The sequence below is a fragment of the Aquarana catesbeiana genome, linkage group LG07 (assembly GCF_042186555.1).
Source record: "Aquarana catesbeiana isolate 2022-GZ linkage group LG07, ASM4218655v1, whole genome shotgun sequence".
NCBI lineage: Eukaryota > Metazoa > Chordata > Amphibia > Anura > Ranidae > Aquarana > Aquarana catesbeiana.
The window spans coordinates 35,774,400-35,795,111 of NC_133330.1; the positions used below are offsets into that span (position 1 = coordinate 35,774,400).

At 41.3% G+C, this 20,712-nt stretch overlaps 1 protein-coding gene across 3 annotated transcripts in view; it reads left to right on the plus strand.

Moving 5' to 3' along the window:
• The window catches only part of PRRT3 (proline rich transmembrane protein 3), a 116,996-nt gene extending 96,773 nt beyond the window's left edge, over positions 1 to 20,223 (plus strand). For all 3 annotated transcript variants that reach the window (XM_073591961.1, XM_073591960.1, XM_073591962.1), the window contains exon 4: positions 10,813 to 20,223. In XM_073591961.1, the coding sequence (XP_073448062.1) occupies positions 10,813 to 12,854 (2,042 nt within the window). In that variant the 3' untranslated portion in view covers positions 12,855 to 20,223. The remainder of the gene's footprint in view (positions 1 to 10,812) is intronic.
• The last annotated feature ends 489 nt before the right edge of the window (positions 20,224 to 20,712 follow it).

Sequence of the window (20,712 nt, forward strand, 5' to 3'; positions counted from 1 at the left end):
GGCTATGGTCAGATGGGCCATGTGGGGTTCCTTGCATTTTCATATGCAGCCCAGTTAAAGGTGCCTACAGACAAGATGATCTTCACTTGATCTGGCCAGTTATGGTCAAACTGGCCATGTTGAACTCCCTTTTTCTTAGATCATTTCTATGAAGCCCAAATGAAGGTGCCTACAGACATGCTATGATCTTTACCAGATCCAGCCAGTTTTGGTCAAATCGGCCATGTGGAGTTCCCTGCCTCTCAGATTGTTCATATGCAGCCCAGTTAAAAGTGGCTACAGACATAAAATCGTCTTTACCCAATCTAGTTGGCTATGGTCAGATGGGCCATGTGGGGTTCCTTGCATTTTCATATGCAGCCCAGTTAAAGGTGCCTACAGACAAGATGATCTTCACTTGATCTGGACAGTTATGGTCAAACTGGCCATGTTGAACTCCCTTTTTCTTAGATCATTTCTATGAAGCCCAAATGAAGGTGCCTACAGACATGCTATGATCTTTACCAGATCCAGCCAGTTTTGGTCAAATCGGCCATGTGGAGTTCCCTGCCTCTCAGATTGTTCATATGCAGCCCAGTTAAAAGTGGCTACAGACATAAAATGGTCTTTACCCAATCTAGTTGGCTATGGTCAGATGGGCCAATTGGGGTTCCCTGCATTTTCATATGCAGCCCAGGTAAAGGTGCCTACAGACAAGATGATCTTCACTTGATCTGGCCAGTTATGGTCAAACTGGCCATGTTGAGCTCCCTTTTTCTTAGATCATTTCTATGAAGCCCAAATGAAGATGCCCACAGACATGCTATGATCTTTACCAGATCCAGCCAGTTTTGGTCAAATCGCCATGTGGAGTTCCCTGCCTCTCAGATTGTTCATATGCAGCCCAGTTAAAAGTGGCTACAGACATAAAATGGTCTTTACACAATCTAGTTGGTTATGGTCAGATGGGCCATGTGGGGTTCCCTGCATTTTCATATGCAGCCCAGTTAAAGGTGCCTACAGACATAAGATGATCTTCACTTGATCTGGCCAGTTATGGTCAAACTGGCCATGTTGAGCTCCCTTTTTCTTAGATCATTTATATGAAGCCCAAATGAAGGTGCCTACAGACATGATATGATCTTCACCAGATCCAGCAAGTTTTGGTCAAATCGGCCATATAGAGTTCCCTGCTTCTCACATTGTTCACATGGAGCCCTGTTAAAGATGCTTACAGACATAAGATGATCTTCACCGAATATAACCAGTTATGGTCAAATCGGAAACGTGGAGTTCCCTGTATCCAAGATTGTTGATATGAGTAAGCTCTTTTTCTGATTCAGACTCCCTTGCATGCACTCTTTCCTCCCCATTGTAGTAGCTTTGAGCTCAGAGATTGTCCAACAGTTGAGATAGTGGACCACGCATGTGCGCACGCCTATTCGCAACACCCACTATTTGCCTCCCTTGTAGGGGCCCCATTACTGTGTGCAGGGGCCCGTGATGCTGTTAAGGTGGCACTGATCAGGAGGCTGGCTGATCAAAGGACAATTTGCTAAAGAGGTGGGAGTTGTTGTCAATTTACATTTTTATATGCAAAAAATATATGCGAAAAATGTAAAAAATGTAAAAAGTCATAGTAAAATTTGCAAGGGAAGCTCTAAAACAATAACTCGGAATATGCGCTCATTATACTTTTCCTTTTAGGTGGGGATGGGAAGGATTCATTGACTATGAATGGCCCTCAGTAAAATAACGGCATTATTGTTTGCCACCCAGACAGTCCTAATCCCAGTTAGATAAAGTTTTCTCTTCTGGTGGCCTAGACATTGGATCAGAATGCCCTTGAATACACCGATGACCTCATCCCTCCGCGTCTGATGTGCTTCTTACAAACATTTGTAACAGACCTAGCGACCTGTGATCTGCCTATTCACCATGGCTGGCCGGTTACTTCTGCTACACTGAACTCCCAGCAAACAATATGGAGACAATGTGCAGCCAGGAGGAAAAGCAAAACCCTGCAGCCATTCCGATACAGTGGATGAGAGTGCACTGATAATGTGATAGGCACTGACTCATCAACACATTGCTTGGAATGCTGAAGAATGGACTCCAGGCAGATAAACATAGACACATTAGTGCAGCTCTATATGTATTAATGCATAAGTGATTTTTTTTTTTTTAACATGCAAGCTGTGCAAATACCCAAATTAAATTTGGTATCAGACTCAAGCAGTCCCCTGTACAGCAGAGCTCAGATATTAAAAGAGAAAAGCAGCACAATGAGCCAATCTGCTCTGCTGTGGTGCCAAGTGCATGCTATTAGGAGGAGAGCCCAGAGTGATGGAGAGATGAGCTGATCAGTGTGCTGCTTCTCCTTCCACTGTCCAGTCACAGGCCGAGGGAGGCACAAGACCTGAAAGTGTTACTTAACCCACAACATTAATATCAGTCTGTATATGCAGTAAAGACTGCTTGTTATACTCAGTGTGGAACCTAAGGGGTTAATCCTCCGCATTGTGTAAAAAAGGCTGTTTGATCCTGTCTAGACATGTGCAGTTCGTATTGTTACGAATTTGTTTTTTAACGAATTTCAACAAATTCGTTAATTTGGAAATATCCGCATTAACGAAAACCTGTTTAACAAATTTTTCCAAATATTCGGAAATTCGAATATTTGTAAATTCGAGAATTTATAAATTTGAAAATTCGTAAATTCGAAAATTCAAGATTCGAAAATCCGAAAATAAGAATGAAAATTCAAAAGAATGAAAATCCTAAATTTAAGAAAGAAAATTCAAAAGAATGAAAATCCGAAAATAAGAACGAAAATTCAAAAGAACGAAAATTTGAGAACCCGAAAATTTGAAAATCTGAAATAATAACGAACTAATACTAACTTTACTATTACTAACTATTAAATTATAGGTATTGGAATTTCCTTTTAAATTTGGCTGTTAGAGAATGTAACGGATGCAAATTTATCCAAAGTTACGAATAATCCGAAATAACGAATGTTGTGTCTAAACGAATGGAACGTAACAAATTAATAATAATAATAAATAACAATAATAATATTAAATCTTTTTATTATTATTAATTCATTCCGTTCCATTTGTTTCGATGCGGCATTCGTTAATTTGGATAATTCGGAACTTCGGATAAATTCGTATTCGTTACATTCACTAACAGCCAACTTTGAAAGGAAAATCCAATACGTATAATTTAATAGTTAGTTATTATTATTAGTTATTTCAAATTTTCAGATTTTCGTTCAAATTCTCTTTTTCTTTCTTATTTTCTGATTTTTGAATTTTCTGATTTTCAAAGTCTTGAATTTTCGAATTTACGAATTTTCTAATTTACGTATTTCTGGATTTTCTAATTTTCTAATTTACAAATTTTTGAATCTACGAATTTACAATTTTACGAATTTCAATCATAACGAATAACCCGAAAAACTAAAACAAACACATTTTTTGACAGTGCATATGTCTAATCCTGTCTTCTCTAATCCTCCCCTTCTTTCACTGTCCCCAATCCATCTCCTGATAAGACAGAGCCTTTGGAGTCACTTTGCACATGATCAGGTGTGTATGGCTAGAGAGTTTGTTTTTTTTTTCTTTGGAGGGTGCATGTGATCAGCACAGGGCCAATCAGCACTGTCCAGACAGAGGGTCACGGGTTCTGCAGCCTCATAGGACAGTCAGAGGAGAATGAAAACTCCTCCTACAAGTTTTAACCAGACACTGATAGAAGTCACAAGACTGCTATATACTGCTGATGAGAAAAGGTATTTAGCAGTTAATATGTACTACAATAATTGCATTTCCATGTTCTGTGTACTGGGTGAGACAAGATATAGTGAATGCAGGGTCCCGGGTTTAGTAACACTTTAACTGTAGAAGAGAAAAATCAGGTCTCCTGTCTTGCCAGACAGGACTGAACTGCTTAGCAGAGCTGTGTAAATCTCAGGACAGGATGGACAGAAATATAAATCCTTTATATTATAAAATAGCTCTCATTATGTGTATTTCAACTGTATCTTTAGTCATTTGACCAGAGTTTAGCTTTTTATTTTTTTTAAAGCCTCTCCACCCCCAATGTGCTCACATGCAAATGTGAACACGCACATAGGTCCCACAGGCATATGTAAACGGCGATCGCTCCACACATGTGAGGTATTGCCATGAACGTGGCACAATACTAATAGCATCAGACGTGCTGAGTAACTGGTAACCTGTAAAGGCTTTTAAAGTGTCGCCTATGGATAATTCGATGTACTGTAGCTTGTTGCCACTCCACAGGTGTGCGCAATTTTAAAGCATGACATGTTTGGTATCTATTTACTCAGCATAACATCATCTTTAAGATTTTACCAAAATTTGGTATTATATTGTGTTTGTGTTCACTAAAATTCATTAAACCCCTTGCGCTCTCAGATGGCAGGAGGCAGGGCGGGGTTTATGATCCTGAGACCGCCGTGATTGGCTGTTATGGCGGTCACATGATCAGAAAGCTCCCGATCGCAAGCAACAGTCGGGAGCTTTCTGTTAGCCGCTGGAAACTGTGCCAGGAGCGCACAGGGCGGCGCACTCTTGGCACAGCTGTGTTTGCAGTGTGGTACGCAGCCGCTCGGCGCCTAAGCCCACCCACTGAGAGGCCGCTTATTTGCGTACTGTCGGCATCAAGGGGTTGAAGTGAATTATTTACAAAAGATTTGCATTCAAAAAACCTGTGCACAAATATTGTGTGGCATGTAACACCCACCATTTTATTCTCCAGGGCCTCTGCTTAAAAAATATATATAATATTTTGGAGTTCTAAGTCCATGTATGAGAGAAATATCAAAATTGGCCTGGCGGTGAAGTAGTTAAAGTAAAACTATAGGCAAAACTTTTTTCATTTTGGATAGAGTAAACAAGGGTTATAACCCGTTAGATTTTTTTTTCGCCATTACAGAGATTTCCCTTCACTTCCTGTCCCGTAGCCAAACAGGAAGTGTGAGGAAATCCCTGCAAATTAAGGGAACCCCCAGGTCACCAGAATTAGTGTCCCCATTGGAAGATTTCCCCTCTATTACTTTTCTGGGGGACAACCCAAAATTTTTTTTTTTTTTTACTTTCAATAATAATGGTAAACAGGACAAATAGAGAGGTTGATACTCCCTAATGGGGGCACAGACAGTAATAAAAACTGACAGGGGTTCTAACCCCTCTCCATTCTATCCTAAACTAAAACAAAAGTTTTGCCTGTAGTTATACAAACCTTACTGCCAGTCAGAAATTCTTATTATTGTTCCTGTACTAAGCTTATGCACCAGCTTTTGAAATTAAAACCTATAATCAGTTTTTTTTAGTTAGTGCTGTGCTTTACATTGAGAAGTAACTGTATTTCTTTTGAGCTATTATTGTAACCAGTATGAGTTTACATCATTCTTGTTGCACCGTAATTTCATTCTTCAGGGATTGACTCATAGTTGTTCCCTCTTTGTAGGCTAAGCTGATGACTGAGTGTTCAATGGCTGTGTACTAATTTGAAAGCTTAGGCGGCACTAGGCCACATAGTCTGATGGTGTGACAGTGTATGATGATGCTGAAGAACACGGAGTGTTTGGAGGTTGTTTCTGCGTATGTTGTACTAGATCTTCTCATGTAAAGCATTTTAGTGATCTTGAAGATAGAGTTCCGGTGTCCAGTTCACTTACTGTCCACCTGAGAGTTTTGGATTTTCCCATCCATCTTAGTGTCCAAAATATACAATAAATGAAAATCCAGCGTTATAACCCCTATAGTGCAGGGGGGTGCAGTCAGGGGAGGCATAAAAAACATAATGAACATAAATAAAAAATTTTAAAAAAGATCGAGCTTCGAGGGTCGTAGCTTGGTGACCTGAGGTAGGTAACTGAAGTCCTACCCTAAAATTTGGGGCTCCTACCACCTATAATTCCGGCTATGTGTAGGCTAACCTGATGACTGAGTGTTCCGGAGATACGGGGCTCCTTGTGCAGCCTGTCAAAAGCTACATTCCAGAAGCTAAGTGTAGGCTAAGCTGATGACTGAGTGTTTCGGAGATACGGGGCTCCATGTGCAGCCTGTCAGAAGCTACATACAGAGCGGCCAGTTTACATACAAGCTGGCGCACGCTGTTTGCAGCAGACTGAGAGGATGAGCTCACAGTGCCTCTCCTCACTTCTTGTCAGAGGCACTGAGTTTAATGGACAGCTTGGAGCCTTGGACCAATGGTAAAGCACCATTGGAACAAGCTGTCCAATAAAAATGCTGCAGTGGAGGCTGTCCTCTAACTGCAGTATCATAGAAGGGGGCATGTGTCTAAAAGACACATGCTCCCTTCCAGCCCAGCCCTCTTAACTAGAAGGAAAAAGCATGGGTTTATGGGTAATAAGATTTACCCATAATCCCATGCGTTGCTTCTGGCCGATCCTATTGACCCCCGGCTGCCACTTGGTCCACAATGCTCTAGGCTGGCTCGCCAATATCTATATTTTTCACACGGCGAAACTGGAAGAGCACTGATAAAACAAGTACAGAAATTGGTGAGCCAGCCAGGAGCATTGTGGACCAAGTGGCAGCTGGGGGTCAATAGGATTGGCCAGAGAGACAGCAGAATGCAGCAGGAACGAAACCAGATTAGCAGCAGTTGTGGGTGTGACGTATACCATCGCCTTTTGTCTTCCTTGGATTATCAGTGGTGGATTCAATAAGGCTTATGTGACCTTCCATAATTAAAAGGTCCATACTCTGTGGTAAGAGTACATCTTGACCTTTGTGATTTTTCACATGGTGGAGGATTTTCTTCTGAATCTACATTAACAAGCACTCCTATGTTGGGTTTTAAACCCTCAAGGTTTTTCACCTTAATGCATTCTTTGCATTAAGGTGAAAAACCTTCTGTAGTGCAGCAGCCCCCCCAGAGCACCCCTTTTACTTACCTGAACCAGATCTTTCCAGTGACAAGAAGGAGCACAGCAGCTCCAACCGCTGTCTCGGTTCCTCATTGGATAGCTTGATAGCAGCAGGAGCTTGTCAATCAAATCCAGTGACACGGGAGGTGGGGGGTGGGGCCGAGTCCTGCTGTCTGTATCAATGGACGCAGCAGCAGGACTCAGGAGCGCACCCCCACGAGTGCCCCCATGGAAAGCTGCTCTCCGTGGGGGCACTCGAGAAGAGAAGGAGCCAGCAGCACCGCTGGGGGGGAACCCAAGAAGAGAAGGATCGGAGCCACTCTGTGCAAAACCCTTGCACAGAGGAGGTAAGTGTAGCACTGACCCCCGTAGGAGCTGCTGATAAATGTTCAATTCTGCACCCCACCTATCAACCCCAAGAACAGTCTCGGCCCCTCTGGCACACGTGTATGGTGATATTAGTGTAAGACCCAACAGTATAGAGAAACACAGCAAAGATATCCTATATAGTATTTTTACCGTAACCTTGGTCTCCGTCACTGCGCCAGCTGTAATAAAGATAGATACTCACACAGGGTATCAATTAACCATATAAAAGTTTACTGGGGCAGAAGTTTAACACAATAAACAGTGTGATAACTCAGCAACAGTAAATAGCAACATAACAGTCAATGTGAATGTGAAACTGTATTCAAGGATCACTATATATAGCATATGCAAACAGATGTACAGGGAGACAGGTACTCAATACTAATCAACAGCCATATCGAGCACCTTCCCACTAAACCTCCGAGCACACACACATACCAATACTGCAGCACAATGCAATATATTTATGTCATATGTTCAAGGGCTCCCCCTAGGCGGCAATGCAATGTTCCAGATGTAGAATAAATGGTGATAAAAGTTCCTTGTCTTCAGAATCTTCACTAGCTTATAGTATTTTAACTGCAGTATTTGTAAATCCAAAACGAGGAAACAAGTAGAGGTTTATAACACTGTCTTTCCTTAGCAGTGAGTGTACTTCTGCATGGACTTTATAGGATAGAGAAACAAATGTCAAAGTTCCACTGCATGCAGCCTGTGAATAAGTGAGATCACCTCTGTGGGACTACACTTCTCACCAGCAGTCTGTAGCCACATCACACAATAACAGTGCACTCTACTGATCTGGGCAAGTGCCCGCTCACCGCACAGGTCCCGATGCTTGCAAGGCTCCTTTCCTGATATCTCAGTCCCAATTCAAGCTGGCGTCGTCACACCGCACCGCTCCTTCTGATGTCCGGTGACTGTAATGCAGGAAACCTCTAGAAATCTTGGATCCTCCGGTCCATCCACATGCTGGCCCAGCTGACTGTGCTCTGGAGCTCCTCAGTGGCCAAACGATTCCGCTCCGCGCCTTCCAGGCCACAGTCAGACGGTCACACAAAGACCTCCCTGCAGGCAGGCTTTGAATGGCGTCCCAAGAGGCCGGAAAAATGGCCGCGCTGACCCTTTTATTTGCCTACCCAGCAGGCTGTTCTCTGACCTGGCATTGTGGGTAGGTGAACTGGGCATTGTGGGTCAGTAGTTCACAGACAGAGTTTAAGCACATGAGTCAGCTCCTCGTTCACTACATCTCCCACAATGCTTTGGAGCGTGGCTTTAATGAAACCAAACAAAAGTCTTAATAGCATTAAATAGAAAGGACACTAGAGGGAACCAAACTCTCACTTAAAGAATATCACATTATTTACATAGTAACTTAGGTGGCAAAAACCCCTGCGCTACATAAGTATAAGATGTTTGTTATTTAAAAAAAAAAAAAAAAAAAAGAACCTTTACAACCCCTTTAAGCCATGCGTTTTATGGACTTTGAGGACTTTGTAATTTAAATCTATTTTGAATTTAGTTTATTCAGCGCAACATATTTACCTTTCCATATATCAGTGTATAGTTAAATAAAGTGAAAAAAAGAAAAGTCCCTCTGAAGCACCAATAAAAAGTTAACAGGTGTATTTATAGATTAAAAGGAACTATGCAGTTGTAGTTATGGATCTCAGCAAAAACCTCCCAAGCTTTTGAGCAAAAAGAACCCACCACAGAAGACCACCACAGTGAATGAGTGGGGGGCTCACCAGATTCTAACGACCCTCACAAGGAGAGGTCTTAATTCGCATTAATGCAATCCACATATAGCCTCACAGCCGCTCCGTGGGTCCTGACAGGTTGCTGCAGCATGTATCACCTATCGAGTATTTTGAGGCTCCTCGCAGGCAACACAGGCACGTGTTTATAAAAGGAACAAAGAACACCTTCCATAGTGTAAAACCATAATAATGGTGATGTATAATAAAAACAAATGCACTTACATATTCCTAAATTAGTACAAGCCATAAGTTTTCCACCCTTTTCCCAAAACAAAGATGTTCCAGCTCCGCCCTACATGTTTCGCCATACATGACGTCATCAGGGGCACGGAAAACATGCCGTCGCTGTCTTACATTTATACTGAACATAAGGAGGATTCCCATCTGTTTGGACAGGCTTGATGTCTGGTTAACCCTCTCAGGGTTCTAAAGTTTGGTTTTAAAGCCCAACTCTGGGATAAATCTTTATTTTTTTTTAAATAGATCCCATGATAGTGTAAAAAAGGAGTACTCACTGCAATACTTACCATCAATCCATAGGTTTTCATGCGGTATATCTTCTTCGCAACAAGATGTCCTCGGTGTTCCAGGTTGAATGACGTGTCACTCAATATATAATGGGAGTGCAGGGTGTCATGGCTCCACTCTGTGGAGGGCAACACTGTAGCACCCTTCATTCACACTACATAGAGTCATATGACTGTCCTGATCTCCAGGGATCGTGGAGTCCAGAGTGGAGTTTTAAGGTATTTACAAAGCCATAGTGGTGATCTGTACTACCATATCAACATATCCTTTTCATCAGGAGACTGTTTGGTCTTGACCAATCAGCCCTAGAGCACAACATAGAATTAAGTTACATTATGTCAACAGCAATACCATGACCTGTCCCATGAATGTGTCTTATTGTAGTGTGAACCGGTGACTCTAATGTTCAGGAATGCAGACATTCCATAAGTACATTAGAACCGTCTCAGAGCTTTAGGGATCTGATTGATCACGGCTAGGATGAATATACAATTCTTGATCATTAAACATCTAAAAGATTTCTCGTCACTTACAGTCACAAAACCTTTCATCATGGCAGGAACAATCGTCTGGGCTGCCTGCTGCTAATGCTCCAATTTACAGTTCTGTGTCATCATAGCAGCAATCTATTATACACAAAGCATACAAATGGAACATATACACATTTTTGGATGAGGTTAGAAAAATGAACTTTTGCTCTTTTATGTCTAAAAATAATTATTGAATATGAAATGTTTTTCTTTAGCTTATTCTTTATTAAAACTGGTGCCTGTGAAAAGTTTACAGCATGTTAACGGAGGATGTAGATATTTTGTATATATTTTTTTCTTTATAAGTTCAGAGCTAAAAAAAATTTAAAAAAATGTTTTCTTTATGTCCAGTAAATAGGAAATATTACAATTCATAACAGCCAGCAGAGTTCTAGGCTCTCTTTTTTTAAAAAATGTTTGCTAGGCTAATCTTAGCTGCTTTGTTGAAAAAGTACATTGATTACAAATCTAAATAGCTTGCCTTAAGCGTCCCTACTTTCTTTTCTAGAAAAACAACAGGAAGTGAGCAGAGATCTCCCCAATGTGAGAGAAATTAGCTCTTAGTTTTCACCATTATAGGGACTGTAATTTGAGGATTTCCTCCACTTTTCGGTTCCAGGGACAACTGTCCTTTTAAAAATCACTGTTTAGATGTATCTTTATGGGCGTGTTTATTAAATCAAGACTCCTAATTATTACTATAAATTTTGTTTTTCAGACCCTGTGGCAGAAACTCAACATCCACAGCTAGCAGAGTCTTCAACAACCAGGCTCTTCCCAAATGTCTCCAAAAAGAACGGGCGCCGCGGGGAAATTAGGGTCACAACCCAAAGGGCCTTCCGCCGGCCACAGCTGATTGATGTCCCAACCAGCTTCACCTCTATGAGATCGACACTAGAGACTCCAATCTGCAACAAGAACAGTGGCACATGTGAATTTGTTGGCACCAATAAGACACTTCTAAAGTGGGATGACCTTCGGCACACTCTAAGTTTTGCTTGGGATATGCACGTTTATGGCACAGGTTCCCTGTTTCTTCTTTTATCTTTAATTGCACTTGTCAACCTTATCGGATCTCCCATCCTACAAGTGACCTACCTCCCTTATGTTATTGTTGCAAATGGCCTCTTGTTTGCGATTGGAATCCTCAGAGGCGTATTTTTCCTCCTGGATCCTTACGGAACAAAAGGGAAGATTTCACGGCCTATTTCTCTTGTCCTTTGCAATGTCACATTCCCACTTATGATCTCCACATTTGCGACCTTGGTTCTTTTGGTTCTGAAGATTGCCCGTCTACAGCTGCTGCCTCCAAAGTTTCAGAGCCTGGCATTGCTGGCTGTTATAGCGGTTATTCACTTTATTGTTCTCCTGAGCGCTGATCTTCTAACTCATCTTCTGAACCCTTCCGTAAACATGGTCTTGCAGATTCTCTCCATTTCCTGGGGCATATTTCTCATGGTGGGTAACTTTGTGGCCTATTATCGCCTGAGAAAAAGCAGCAAAGATATTGTAAATGAGACGCAAAGAGTATCTCCTGTTGAAGACATAGCAGTGGTTCAAACCCAAGGACGAAGTATAAAGTGTATGTTTACATCCTCCAGAGTGTTATTAGTCAGCAGTATTTTTGGACTTCTTTGCTGTGGCATGCAGGTGTATGCCATATTATGGCTTTATGGGCTACTTGGTCAGAAAAATGAATTTTTCTGGTCTTGGTGGTTCCTCCAGTTCTGGTACAGGATCTTTGAATTAGTTCTATGTTTCTCCATGATATTTGTAGCCTCCCACAGCTTCTGTCTACAGTGCAGTAGCAGCGATCACACGTGCTGGTCCAAGATCATCAGCTACTTTTGCACCTACAAAAAAACAGAGGCACCAGAGTATCCGAACAACTGCTACGACTGGACAAACGGCATCCAGGACAAGATGGTCAACAACAACATAAGTAAAACCATCATCAGAAACCATGCTGAGAACGTTCCTCTTAGAATCATCAAAGAGAACAATGAGGCAAAAGGTCCTGGGATCGGCAACAATAGTCGTTCTTCATCGCCTCTTTTCAGACCTAAGCCAGAAGTGGTGTTTGCTGCGAAATCTCAAAACATAACTATGGGTCGCTCTTACACAAGTATTTGTTTTGAAAAGGAGTCTATGCTGTCACTGGCTGATTTGGAGTTTCGACCTCCATCGCCCATCAATCTAAGCAGAAGCATTGATGAGGCTTTGTTTAGAGAGCATTTGGTCCGAGACAGCATATTTTTGGATTCCAGTCTACAGTACCCCAGTTACTTAACAAGACAAGACTCATGTTCTTCACTGAAAGAATGTTCCGCTATGAACCAAACTATAGACCCTTTGATTTCCGCAGACCTGAAGATGAGAAGATGCAGCAATCCAGACTACCTGTACAGCTTAACCAATGATAGTTCAACAACAGAGATGGACTCCCAGAGTGAAAGTACACAGCAGAGTAAAGAGCTTCCTCGAGATGTCACAACAGAACCCATGGCTTCAGTTAGCTCCATAGACAGTATTTCCAAAGGGTCCATCAAAATCAGCTGGAATCCTTGGCGCCATGGCCTATCTTCAGTGGAAAGTCTTCCTCTCGAAGACACTCCTTCGTCTCAACTTCTGAAGCAAGGATCCCAACCTAGCATCATGTCCAAATGCAGCGAGCCTGAGAAATCCTTTGGCAGGAGGTTTATGGAAAAAAGTCAGACCACAGATTCTAACAGCATTGCTAGCGAGACCATCGAACTGTGATATGCCGAAAAAGTGTTAACAAGCATAGACATGTTACAAAGAAAAAGTTTGCCATGTTTTAAAAACATTCATTACTAGGGGAATGAATACAAAAAAACATATAAAATTATTTTCTTCTTTTGAATGAGGAAAAACTGATTTAAGGAAAGCGACAAAGATTATACACATACCAAGAATCCTCTATTTGGTTACTATATATAGTAATTCTCTATAATAAGCACATTGCCTGTCCGTGTTTATAGGCAACAACATTGCTTCACTTTTTTATTTACTGATTTTTTTTTAAGTATTTATTTTGAACTGTCAAGGTGGTTTCCTTCAAAGGCCAAATGCAAAGGCTAAAGCCATTACCTGAAAGAATGACGAAAAATATATTTGTGACTTTGTTATTTTATCTAAAACACAATTGTATGGACAGGGTTTTTGTCCCTGATGGGTGTAAACAAGTGGAATATCATTATATGGAAATCTAAAACCTGTAGGAATGATGTGTAAAATGTGGTACTACAAGTACTTTCAAGGTACGTGTCAAGCAAGCCAAGCAGAGCTAAGACATTGAATGTGCACCAGAGGTATCCATGGAAACTGTCTGAAGTCTACACTTTTGTACTGGAATAAAAATTCCAATCTAGACCGTGAAGGTGTTAAATCCTTCCGTTGACTGTGTTTAATGACAATCAGACACATCCTTTTGACAAAACATTTAAAGTGATGTGTTGAAACACACGGGTAATGGACACCACAAAGTCCAAGATGTAGTCACTATACCTGTGTCTACTGTACAGAAAATCTGATATGTAAAAACTTAAAAGAAGAAATGTATTGCCACAACAGCCAATAGATGCACTTAAAAACCAACCAGCACTAGAAAAATGACAGCTGAAATGTAATTGGTTGCTAATGTACCACAAAGGCACTTTTACTTATCCATAGGGCAGCCCAACTGTAAATTTCAACTTTCCGTATATAACACATCTGATAACAATTCAGGGGTTTCTGTAAAAAAAGAGACAGTCCATCTAAAACATTTAAATCAGTTTTAGGACTTGTGTAGATGGGCATTTCTTCTTTGGTTTGAAGTGCACTTGAAGGCCACTTCAAACCAAGGAAAGCAGATTGCTAATGGTGCAGTATGGATACAAGTTCTGTGGTTGTGTTTGACCTGCTATGCATTGCATTTCTTTGGATGCAGCATGTCCTATTGAGATACATTCACCTAATGCAGGTCACTTGCAGCCCTTTGCTGTGTTTTGCTTTCAAAAACATTTATTTGACCAGCACTGCTAATGCAAAAGGCCCACCTTCATGAACATTAGACAGTTGATGGCATCTCTCTCGGAAAACCAGCTGTGAACCTGTTGGTCCAGGACATCCTTAGAGATCTCCAGATCTTTAAATATTTAGACTATTTTGTAGCAAAGATTGGCCAATTATTGACACGGTTGTAGGCAGGTGCAATCTACTTTCTCCACTGCACGTGGTGCTCAACTGCAGCATTGCAGAGGGAGAGGAAGTCAAGAAGAACATGGTTCCTCTATGGCAAGGGTTTTCAAACTATGCCCCTCCAGTTGTTCAAGAACTACAATTCCCATCATGCCTAGCCATGTCTGTGAATGTCAGAGTTTTACAATACCTAATGGGATATGTAGTTCCACAACAGTTGGAGGGCCGTAGTTTGAGGATCCCTGCTCTATGGTTTCCTGGGTCACCGATGAAGCTATCCCATTGAATGCTGCCACCCTATGTGACTAGCCCTCTTGGGCCAGGCAACGTCTATTTAATTCCCTGGCTCCAAGGCTTGGCGCACTTTTCACATGTGGGTAGTGTAGGGACAGGTCACCCACCTGTCAGGGAGAGTGAATAGCGGTAGGGAGAGGTTTCAGAGAGTAGGGAAATGATAGGGACATGCCATCCTTCCTGGAGACCTCCCCATTTGGGTTCAGATCAGCCATGCCGCATTCCGTCCCTCAAGACAGATGCTTTTGGCACATCTGAGACCTGCTCAACTACACATGATTCTTACATCCTGAGAGTGTTCCCGGTTGGGTGCCTTCCCGCTGGACTTGTTGTGAATTGCCGAAATTTAACTTTAATACAAGTTCTGTTTTCTGCAACTGTTCTGTTTTACTGCTGCCCCGCCACACTGCACTTCCCCACATGGTGACTCAAGAAGCTGTGAACCTGTTAGTCCAGGACATCTTTAGGGATCTCCAGGGGATCTTTAAATATTTAGTCGTTTTTTTTTTTTTTTTGCAGTAAAGAATGGCCATTTTTTTTTTCAGTCAATAAAACTTTGTTGTTGTGTCCAAGTGCATAACAAAAACAGTGAAAAGTCAATAGTTTAGTAAAAAAGGAAAAAGTTGAAAAACCCCTCAGAATGCAAACTGTAAAAAGGGAATTTGTTTTGATGGATATTTCAGCTGTCATTTTTCAGAGCACTTAGAAAATTTAAGGGAGCCAACATTTTTACTGCTTGAACCCTAGAAAGAATAATTGGGACTGCCATTGTTGACAGATTTTTGTGCGTGCAGGCCAAGGAGGTCAGAATTCTCAAAAACCCTAATTCTTGTTCATAGTCAGCGATTCTCTAAACATTGAAAAAAGAATGAGGATATCGACACTATCAAAAAGAAATTAACAATGGCAGTTAATTTACCTTTATCCAAGTTCCCTTTATTGCCCTTTTAGAGTGACCATGTCTGGTTCTTCCAAAAAGGCAGCTGTGGTCTAACCGAGAGAAAGGGTCTTCTACCCTTGTCTTTTACTTTTCCTCCATTCAAGCACTGCAGCCTCCTTCATTCTCTTAAGTATTTGACATTTCCCGGCAGTGTTGGATGCCAATGTCTGCCATCATGTGCTGTAGTTCCTTCCTCCAACTCCTACATCAGTACAGGGACTTAACAACACAAAGGGGCATCCGAAGTTTCCAGACATGTCATAGGCTGAAGAGACTGATGGAGGCTTCAAAGCTGGAATTGAAGGACGTTTGAAGGCACGGGGCACCAAAGAGGTCAATATAATAGCTCTTCTCATGCAAGGTTCCACTGCTTTTTTGTTAACTGTTCAGCCATCTCTAAACATATACGGTATGTTCTGAGCACTTTTTGGTGTCTTTTAGAAAATAATGAGTAGATGTTTTCAAAATTTGTTATAAAGTTCAGTGACTGTCCTAACTAGTATTTTATGTCCAGAAAATAATTGGTTTCATTGTTGTTTTCTTTTGGGAAACAATGACTGTGTTTAAAGTAAACCTGTAATGCAGTACAATGTAAACTAGAGAGAACTTTACATGAAAATACAAGGTCCACTTATCTGGGACCTCTCCACACTGCTTGATTAGAAAACGCTCAGTGAAAGGCACTTCAAATAATTTAAGAGAACATTTTTAAACGGTTTTCACCTTACCAGTTTTTTAAAGTTTTCTGTAGGCACAGGTGATATCCCTGGATCACATCAGAGGATCCTGGGAAAGGTGAGGATCCACAATTTCCCTCGAAGATGCTCCAGCACTATGCAGGAGAACATTTGGGATCCTCATCTCTCTCAAGATTTCCAAAAAGTACGTCACCCTCGACATGGGGTGTAGGACAGTGATGGCGAACTTTGGCACCCCAGATGTTTTGGAACTACATTTCCCATGATGCTCATCTACACTGCAGAGTGCATGAGGATCATGGGAAATGTAGTTCCAAAACATCTGGGGTACCAAGGTTCATCATCACTGGTGTAGGATGAGAGTGTTTTACATTTTTCTTAAAAACAATTTCATATCTTTTTTTAGTTAGGGTTTCCAGATAATCAGACCTTACATTTTCATGAAAGTTCAGTCTGCTATGGGATAGCACATAATAGTGAGGAGCCAAGCTTCGAATTGGAAACGCTCATTGTTCTTATTATATGCATACAGATCTCAAATTTGCATTGAATAATTTATTTCATACACGATGATATGATGAAAAGTGATGCATTTGTTATTCTATTGATTCAGTTATCCCAACTAACCTTCCTTATTACTATGGAGCATTATACCTGTACTGTGACATTTTACCACCACCAGAGCCATGTCCTGAAAAAAAATTGAGCATGAGCACACCCCCTCCAGCATCTCAAAATGCATTGTTGATGCAATAGAGATCTATTGGAAGGTTGCAACATTCCCATAAAAGATAAGAGTTAAAATGCAACTGTCCTGCTGCCCATTCTGCTGATCTTTGCCCTGTTGAAGGAATACTCCTGTAGAAGAACCTTGTACATCCAATACTTCTGGATGTGTTGAATACCCACTTCCCCTGTTTTGTACTGTGGTTCTTTCTGCTGGTCATGTGTCCTGTAGTTTTGTAGGGGGTCAGCGGATTTAACCACAGTGCGCAGTAGGGGACACAAGAATCCAACACACCCAGAAGCACTGAAGATTCTGCTAGACCAGCCTTTTTCTATTTTTAACACAGAGGAACCCTTGAAATAGCATTCCCGTCTCAGGGAACCTCTGCTAAAACTTACTATAGCTATAACTGCTGATACATTAGTGTGATTGTCAGTGGGAAGAATGCTCCCTATACTTATGGCCATTGGTAAGAATTACCGCCTTATAGATAGCAAAAAAGATCAGTGGTGTCAGTGGGAACTCATCTGAGAGTCAAAATTGCTCATTGCTCAAGAAACCCCTAGCAACCTCTGGAGGAACCCTAGTTGAGAAATCATGTGCTAGACACTATAGTTTCACAAGTGAGGGCTTTCTGCCCATCAGAGTTAAATATTAAAAGTATTCTATAGCTTGGGCCCTTTTTCAGAAAAGTTTTGATGGTGGCTGTGGCCTTGCCCTGAAAGTTCTCTGTAAAGTCCACAATGCATTGCTTGATGCCGAAAAGATCTGTTGGAAGGCTGCAACATTACCAAATGGGAAATGGAGGGATGTACCAATGCGAATACCATCTTACGTAATTTCAGTATTCGCATAGGAACTTTAAAGGGCTCTGGTTGTGCACTAAGCAGACAAGTCGGTAAGACATGACACCTTAGGGTGCCTGGTATCCCTCAGTGGCCTTAGTTTACATTGCTGTCCTGTAATACAGGTGTATTAATATTCATGTGCAAACTGCAAGATTTTTTTTATCTCCTTATTCAGTTCTAATTCTAGCAATGCTGCTGTATCTAATTGTTTAAATGGTGCCTGTTTTGTATCTCTTTTTGCTCCTTAATATGCTATTAAAAACTTTTTGAACGTTAAATGGAACCTGTCAAAACGCAATAGTATCTATATGAGAAGTCTTAAAATAGAAGCTGCTGTTATCTGACTTTGAATGCTAGCCACCGGGGCAGCGATGTCACTTGTAGCAAAGCTGAAAATGCCTGGAAGATAATGGCAGCTTCCATCTGGGTTTCTCACACAGATATCCTGATGCATGACAGACTCCCATTTAAAGTGGTTGTTACCCCCCCCCCCCCAAAAAAAAAGATCCTGTTCCTTTAAGGCATGATCTAAAGCACAGTGCTTGTGTTGTGTAATTTGTCCCTTTCTATGTTGTAAAATACCTGGTTGATCCTGCCTTTTTTATGTATCCCCCTGTGTGTGCTGACCACGGTTATCATGTCTGCTGATACCATGATATCGTGGTCAGTTTACTTGCCTCCGTCATCCCACTTTGTGTTATAAGTCTCTCCCCTCTCCACCTCCCTCCCTGGCGGTCAGTGTGAGAGCCAATCTCCTCCCCGCCCCTCCTGCCACTATTCCGCTGCAATATGCAGCAAAAATACTTGTATCCCCTCTGGTTTATATAGTCATAAACTACAGTGTGTGTGGTTTCGTTTTTTAAATGATAATGCTAAATACCTTTTCTCACACCGCAGCTGTGCGGTCACGTGACCTCCCTCTGCTGGCTGGCTGATATCAGAGGGAGATCACGTGAGAAAAGGTATTTAGCAATATCATTTAAAAAAAACACACACACTGTAGTTTATGACTGTATAAACCAAAGGGGGTACCAGCAAAGTCACAATGTGACTTTACAAACACTTTAACTGTCACCAGAGTGCCGATACTTGCCAATGAGTACCAATGTAAAACAGGCCACGCCCTGGACTAAACCCCACCTTTTAATAAAATATTTCTCAGACTCACAAACCACACCCATTTCTTGTGACGTCTTAGACATTGCAATATAATTGAGAATGTTGGCAAGTATGTAAAAAATGTACTATTGTATGTCTATACAACAATATATCCTTGTACAGCAGAATGTGAGAGGTTGAGACTATTCAATGGGAAGTTCTACTCAAAGTTCTAAGCTTCTCCTCCTTCATTTATCCACTGGTGTCCACCAAGACTTTAATATAGCTTTCAGACCACAGTGGCTCATATAGGTGTAGTCATCAAAGCCTCCACCAGCAGAGGAACTACCTCTAAAATGACCTTGAATTTTAGGGGAAGAGCTGGTCGAAAACTTCCATGGATTAATAAATTACAGGCATTTTTGTAGGTATGTGAGTGAAGTTTTGGACGTAGAGAGACACAATTGTCCTGATTCATCAAGCTACATTAGCAGTTAAGGAATGCTAACTAGCACTCAAGGCATGCTAACATGACATACAATGATACTGTCTGAATGGCCACTTTAGCATGCCTTAAGCTAATTTAAAGTGCTGCTTGAGCCTTGATTAATCGGGGTCAGTGTCCCACTTAGAATGTAAGCCCTCAATGAATCAATATGGGTCACAATTAATGCGAGATCCAGCCTTACTTGGCTGACCTCTCTATTACACAAGTGTCAGTATTTGCAGAGATGTTTTATAGTTTGTATTTAAAGGGTCATTCCACCTCCTATTTCAGTTTTTTTCTAGATGCTTGTGTGTTAGATCACTCTTCTCCAGAGCTGGAGTTCCTGCATTTCATTTAGCAGGTTTTCCGACCTAAATGTGGTATATCAAAAACCGGGCTTGTGTATATAAACCTTATGACGTGAAAAGCAGCAACTATACTATGAGATATTTATCATAGTCAAAACAATGTAAACCAGTTGTGTTACGCTAATGTATAAAAAACATACATCTTGTCATAATCGTGAAAACAGAATGTCCAAAATTATAGTGCAAAAGTCCACACTGTGAAAATGTTCCACAATAAAGGTCTTGGACTGTGTTCCCACACCAAGCAGAATCACCTCCACCAAATGGCCACAAACGCAGGCTTACCAAACTTCTGTGACCCTCTTATTATACAGAAGTCATAAATAGCATGTGATGTAAGGGTCCATGAAAGCCACGTTTCCTACACTCTTCACCAGATTCAAATATTGGCTGGAGAAGGTAAAGCTCATGTAGACCCTTTTCGAGATATGAAAAACTTGATGCGCAGTATACAAAACATTTCCTACCAGCACATAGACACCCTTCCTGGTCACTTCCGATAATGTGGTGACGTCGGCATGGAGCTCCATGCTATGTGTCTTCCGGGGCATATATCACCATATGACGAAACGCGTAGGGAGGAGCTACATGCTGACAACACCACGTTACCGGAAATGTGCCTTTCAGTCTACCCAGCTACCAACACAGGGTCCCTCTGAAGCAATTTAGGGGAAGGAGATTAAAAACACAATGGGGAGATCCCACTAATGAAGTCACCATAGAAAAGGGACCCAGTTGGTAATAACCGCTAAGATTCAGCTCCTGTTGACTTCAGTGGGACGTGGATTTGACATTCACCAAACCTACCCTGAACTGAACCCAGGTACATTTGGCTCAATGATATTGGTGATTTAGCTCACTAGCATCTAACCAAAACTGATGCACCACTTTTAGGTGGAGTGACCTTTCAATGTGTGAAAGTAATTTTATATGTATATTTGTCTTTATACTAGTG